Below are 5,384 nucleotides of genomic sequence, written 5' to 3' on the forward strand. Positions count from 1 at the left end.
TTGAAATCAAGAAATGCATTCCCCAACCTTTGTGTCTTCCCCTTTTTGAAACCAAACACAATTGTTTAATTGAATTTCCTGTTGTTTTTTAGCATCTCGGAATTGGCTTTCAACACTCTCTTTCTCTGCCCATTCATCTGAAAAAACGATCTATATAGATAGGCGTGTAAGATTTCCACCAGATGGGTTGACCTGCAGGGAGCAGATCCCTTGGTGTCAAAGCTGATTTATACTTCTGCGTCAAGGTGTCACAGTGTAGGTTTCTGCAGTATCTCTGCATGTGCATACAACCCGTTCAAAAATGTGACATGAACTCAAGTTTTAAGAAGTTATTGGAAATCTGAATGGCATATTTGGACTGTTTTGCATTTTTCCATTGGCACTTCCCATCTTCAGTGCTGTCTGTAGGATCATCTACTATTTTTATGTGGTCTTCTTTTCGGCAATGCATCAATCCTTCATCTAACGACGCCATACCCACCCCTTCACTCTCTGTCCAGGGTGACTGATAGTCAAGAAGGGTACGAGGATGTCCAGTGGAACAGCAGCAGTAACAGCCACCCCCCCTGGCTGCGCTTTCACCTGAGTATCTCCCGCTGGCAGCTTTACCCCCATCATGACCCCAACATGGAGCTTTTGACCCAACAGCTCGCCACACACCGCATCATCAGTGCAGGTCTGACATACATGCATCTTCTGAGTTGTGTTTCCCATTGGGTGGTCTATGTCTGTGCAATCTTTCCTTTTTGTATTATCATCAGTTTTACTCCACCACAGTAATGTCAGAGCCTTATTGCCTGACATTTGTTACTCCATGCATGACAGAGGAGGTGTCAGACAAGCAAGGGAGAGATGTTTATCAAGTAGAGGACAGGAGCTGGGTTTGTTTAGTCAGAGGGTGACGCAATGAACTTCTTGCTCAAATTATTGTATTACGGACTATTGTAAGACTGTATTCTGCACAAGAATGACACAGCAACCTGAAAAGGAGTAGATCTTTCAGAACTAAAACAAATTTTTACCTCCAGATCAAACCTGTGGAGGTCACGGCAGAATTGAGAGGAGGGTTGTCGTGATTATGCTGTATAGCTGACACCATTTAGGGTTAACCTTTCAAATGCAGATTCACTTTGATGTCTTCCTGCAATGAAAGCTACTCTGAGCCTTTGAGAGGCCTTGGAGGTTTAGCAGAGGATGGGCAGGAATATAGGAGCCACTGCCAATGTGGTAAACATCTCAACATCAGTCAGTCATGCATGTTCCTTCACACTAACTTCTTCATATTGAGTGTAACGCTTTTCAATTTGTGTATGTGGTCTGGTTTCAAGTTGTGAGGACTGACATCTGACAGTCTATTGTTTTTGTGAGGACATTCTGGCTGGGCCTTTCAGTGAAAAATGATAATTTAAGTTTGGTGTTTAGATTAGGGCTTGGGTTACTATTGGTAAACTGATCTCTTAACAGGAAACTATGTAACTTTTGCTGAATAACAGCCAGTGTGGCCACATATGACAATTACTGGATAATGGTAAATGGTAAAATGCAGTGTAGCAGTATCACAAGTAGAGAATAGTCATAAAGTCAGCAAACTGACTCAGTAATATTAGTTATGCACCAATATCTATCTAAAGTTTACCAGACCAGTACAACTGGAGCAGAAAGAACCCCCTGAGCATATTGAACTGAGCAAATGCATATGAATTCAACTTTTGAAGAAGAAGAAAGTCTTATTTCGTCTTTCAAAAATTGCCTTGCTTTAACAAACATTGGCAGAAATTTGGGAAGTGAGGGGGGTTGTTAAGAATCGCATGTGGTTGAATTCTCACTCAACCTTGACAAATTATATTTTGTATAAAAGCACAAAGCTTCACAGTTCTTCCTGTCCAACCATTTACAGATCCCAATATTACTGTGACTCATTCTAGGGCAGGAGTGCACACAAAACAGGACAGTTGAATAATAAAATAAAACATTAAATAAATAGACAAGGGAAAAAAAAAAGATTATTCATTTTGCCTCTGTAATTCTGACTTTTTCAGAGTAAACTTGAGAGAGCGAAGATCACAATCATGACTGCAGGCAAAATGGTTTAAGAAAAGTCAGTATTTTATTTTAAGTATTCAATTTTTGGACTAGTGCGCAAAAAAGAGGGGCATGTGGATAGATATAAGTAACTCCTGAGATATAGATATATAAAAGGGAGAAAAAGAAAAAGAAAAGAAGGTAACGAACATTTACAGATTAAAAAAAAAGATGAAAATGTATTGAAATCTGTGGTAAAGAAGATCTAAATGTTACACAGAACTTACATTAGTATAAATCTGTCCTTCGTATGACACATTGCATAATAAACATTGGGTATCACTCAAGTAATCCAATATACTGCCATATAGCCAAATGTGTGTATGTGTGTGTGAGAGTCAGAGATGGACACGTGACTATCCACAGATTGATTCAATTGTTTTATATGTTGGTGATGACGCACACACAGCATTTTCTGTGTTACATCTTGCTTTATGTGTGTGTATGTGTGCCATTAACATGTGATGTGTTTGGTCACAGCATGGTGTATTGTGTCTGTGTGTGTGTGTTTGTACTGCGTGCTTAGTTGCTATGGTAATATTCTCAGCACTGTTTTTCCAGTGCAGAAGTCTGGGGGGACACAACTGAAGCTGGTGATGTCATTTCCCAACTATGGACAAGCCATGTTCAAACCCATGAAGTGAGTCACACATGGCAAATCCAACACATTACTCATATTACAAAGAATTTATAAAATGCGAGGATGACTGAATCCTTTAAATCCTCTTTAAATAATCTAACAAGACACGAGGAAATGCTGTAAATGAGTCAAAGAAGAGGGAGCCACCAGCCTCCAGACAAATGAGAAATGTATTGTTTGAGTAAATATTAGTCACATTTTGTGGGGAATGGCAACCTATACACCCCACCTGCTCTTGTTCAGAGCAACCTCTTGTTCACTTGAAGTAAACACATTGCTGATGACTGTATTCACTGTACTTTGACATTGCCTCTTTCCTGTCAGGCAGGAGAGAAATGAAGAAACCAATTACAATCTCTACTATTTCTCAGACTTTGAGAGACACAATGCAGAAATTGCAGCTTTTCACCTGGACAGGTACCAAGTTATGTTTTGTTATCTAGAAAACTGCAATATAACACCTTGTAGTGAGCACAAAATTGTGGATAAAATGGTCACACAATCAATACATGTTACACAGCATTGTATTGTATTTTCTTCTCTCCTCCCTTCTCTCTCTTGGTTTTATCTCTCTATCTGTCTCTCCTTGCTTGTCCTCATCTCATATGTTCTTCCACTCTCTCTGCAGGATTTTGGGTTACAGGAGAGTCCCTCCAGTAGTTGGGAGGCAGGTGGATGTGGTCAAGGAGATCAAAGACATCACTATCGACCGCAAACTGGCCCGCACCTTTTTTACCTCCCCTGGTACTGCTCATGTACTCCTCCATTATTCATTTACCTCCCTTAAAATGGCCTCATATGTCAACTGATTATGAATCTCTTTGGATGTTCTTCCTTTCTCACTAGTCACAAGTCACCACCCACCACCTCTTTCATCCTAATTTTATTTTTTTCCTCCTCCTCTCCTCTCCTCTGTGTGCTCCTCTGGCTCCCCCTAGTGGGAAGTGTCTGTTTCTATGGCCAGTGCACGTACTACTGTTCCACAGAGCATGCCGTGTGCGGCCGTCCAAGGACCCTGGAGGCCTCTTTGGCTGTCATGCTGCCTGATCTATCCCTGGCGTCCCGGAGGTCGTGGAGATCCCCCTGGAGACGCTCCTACAGCCGCAGCAAGCTGGCAAAGTTAGTAGTTCTTTAGAAACTACTGTGTTGTAAATTGATCCATATAGTATGTCACATATGATCTCATTGGACTCCCAAAACTAAACTATGTGGCTCCACATGAAAACATGCTGAACAAAAGATCTTCCTAAACTTTCTGTCTCCTTGAAGATTATCATTCAGTCAATTTTTAATTTTAAACTACAGCAACAGTGGTGTTGCATTTTAATATCAATATATCATCATTAATTCATGTTATACCACATGAGTCTTGAGACAGTAGCAGAATTACCATAAATAACACAAGATTGTGAGCTCCTACTGCCGTAAATACTGCATGTGTAGGTCAGATTTTGAAGGAAATTAGCTCTTTTGTGCAGCAGCATAAGCAGAACTAAAGCTTGGCGGAATTACGGAAAGATGCACTATTTATTTGAAATATGTTTATTGTTTTCTATTGAAATGCTAGAAATTTAGTCTTAATGATGAAAAATGTCAACAATATAACCAGAGAGACATAGGAGCTACCAGTCATATCAACCACAGATGCTTTTTGGGTGATCATGCCAAAGGATGTCTTTTCTTTTCATGTGCTCCCTGCCTAACAAGAATCATGTCTGTCTATTGCAGATGGGAGACAGAAGCAGACTACTGTTCGACAATAAAAAAGACGCCACCATATGACAAAGGCACAAGACTGGTAGACCTAATAGATATGGTCATACTGGACTTCCTGATGAGTAGGTGTATACTGTACATTGTGTTTAAGAGGTCAAATTCAAATTTTAAACTCTTTATAAGTCATAGAAGAGTTCACGTCACTGTTGTGACTTTTGACACCTTGTCTTCATAGCAGGAAAACCACAGGTTTAATAATAACATGAATTATGGCTGCATTTCATTTTGGTTTAGCTAATTTACCTACATGGGAGCCACCACCATTAATGATATTAATTAGGTGTGCTTTTCCTGTGGCGATAATTAAAATGTATGCTGTGAAAAAGGTCTATCAGGCTGATCAGTTGTCATGTTCAGTCAGATAGTATTGCATCAACTCTGATGCCAGGATTATGTGTTCATCTAAACCATAAAACCACCTAAAGCTAAAAACTACAAATTATTTCTGCTGCTGAAACTGCTCACACTCAATAGCCTATGGCTATACTTTTCACCTCTACAAAATGGTAAATTCAACACATTACTCATGTGTATTAAATGCAAGGAAGACTGAATCTTTTAATCCTCTTGAAATAATCCAACAAAGTATGAGGAAAAACTGTGGATGGGGCAACGAAGAGGGATTTTTAAACCTTCAGCCAAAAGAGAAATGTATTGTTTCAGTAAATATTAGAAGGGAGGTGTCTAATATTTTATAAACTCTGTCTTAGTGAGTAGACTAGCCACATTTTATGGTCAATAACAACATCTACAGCCCATGTGTTCTTGTTCAGAGCAACTGAGCTAGTAAAAGAAACTTTATTTGTAGTAAAGGATACAAATTGTACACAGACAGCAGGGGAAATACTTTTGTTACAAGCACATAACATGTCAGAGTTTTCGGTTT

General features: G+C 39.5%; 1 protein-coding gene across 1 annotated transcript in view; it reads left to right on the top strand.

Annotated features, from left to right (window-relative positions):
* The window catches only part of LOC122972202 (extracellular serine/threonine protein kinase FAM20C-like), a 34,525-nt gene that overhangs the window by 1,243 nt on the left and 27,898 nt on the right, over positions 1 to 5,384 (top strand). The window contains exons 2-7 of the mRNA XM_044339078.1: positions 501 to 676; positions 2,644 to 2,722; positions 3,047 to 3,139; positions 3,351 to 3,466; positions 3,661 to 3,841; positions 4,451 to 4,560. Coding sequence (XP_044195013.1) covers positions 501 to 676; positions 2,644 to 2,722; positions 3,047 to 3,139; positions 3,351 to 3,466; positions 3,661 to 3,841; positions 4,451 to 4,560 — 755 coding nt within the window. The remainder of the gene's footprint in view (positions 1 to 500; positions 677 to 2,643; positions 2,723 to 3,046; positions 3,140 to 3,350; positions 3,467 to 3,660; positions 3,842 to 4,450; positions 4,561 to 5,384) is intronic.

The sequence above is a fragment of the Thunnus albacares genome, chromosome 3 (assembly GCF_914725855.1).
Source record: "Thunnus albacares chromosome 3, fThuAlb1.1, whole genome shotgun sequence".
NCBI classification, from domain to species: Eukaryota; Metazoa; Chordata; class Actinopteri; order Scombriformes; family Scombridae; genus Thunnus; species Thunnus albacares.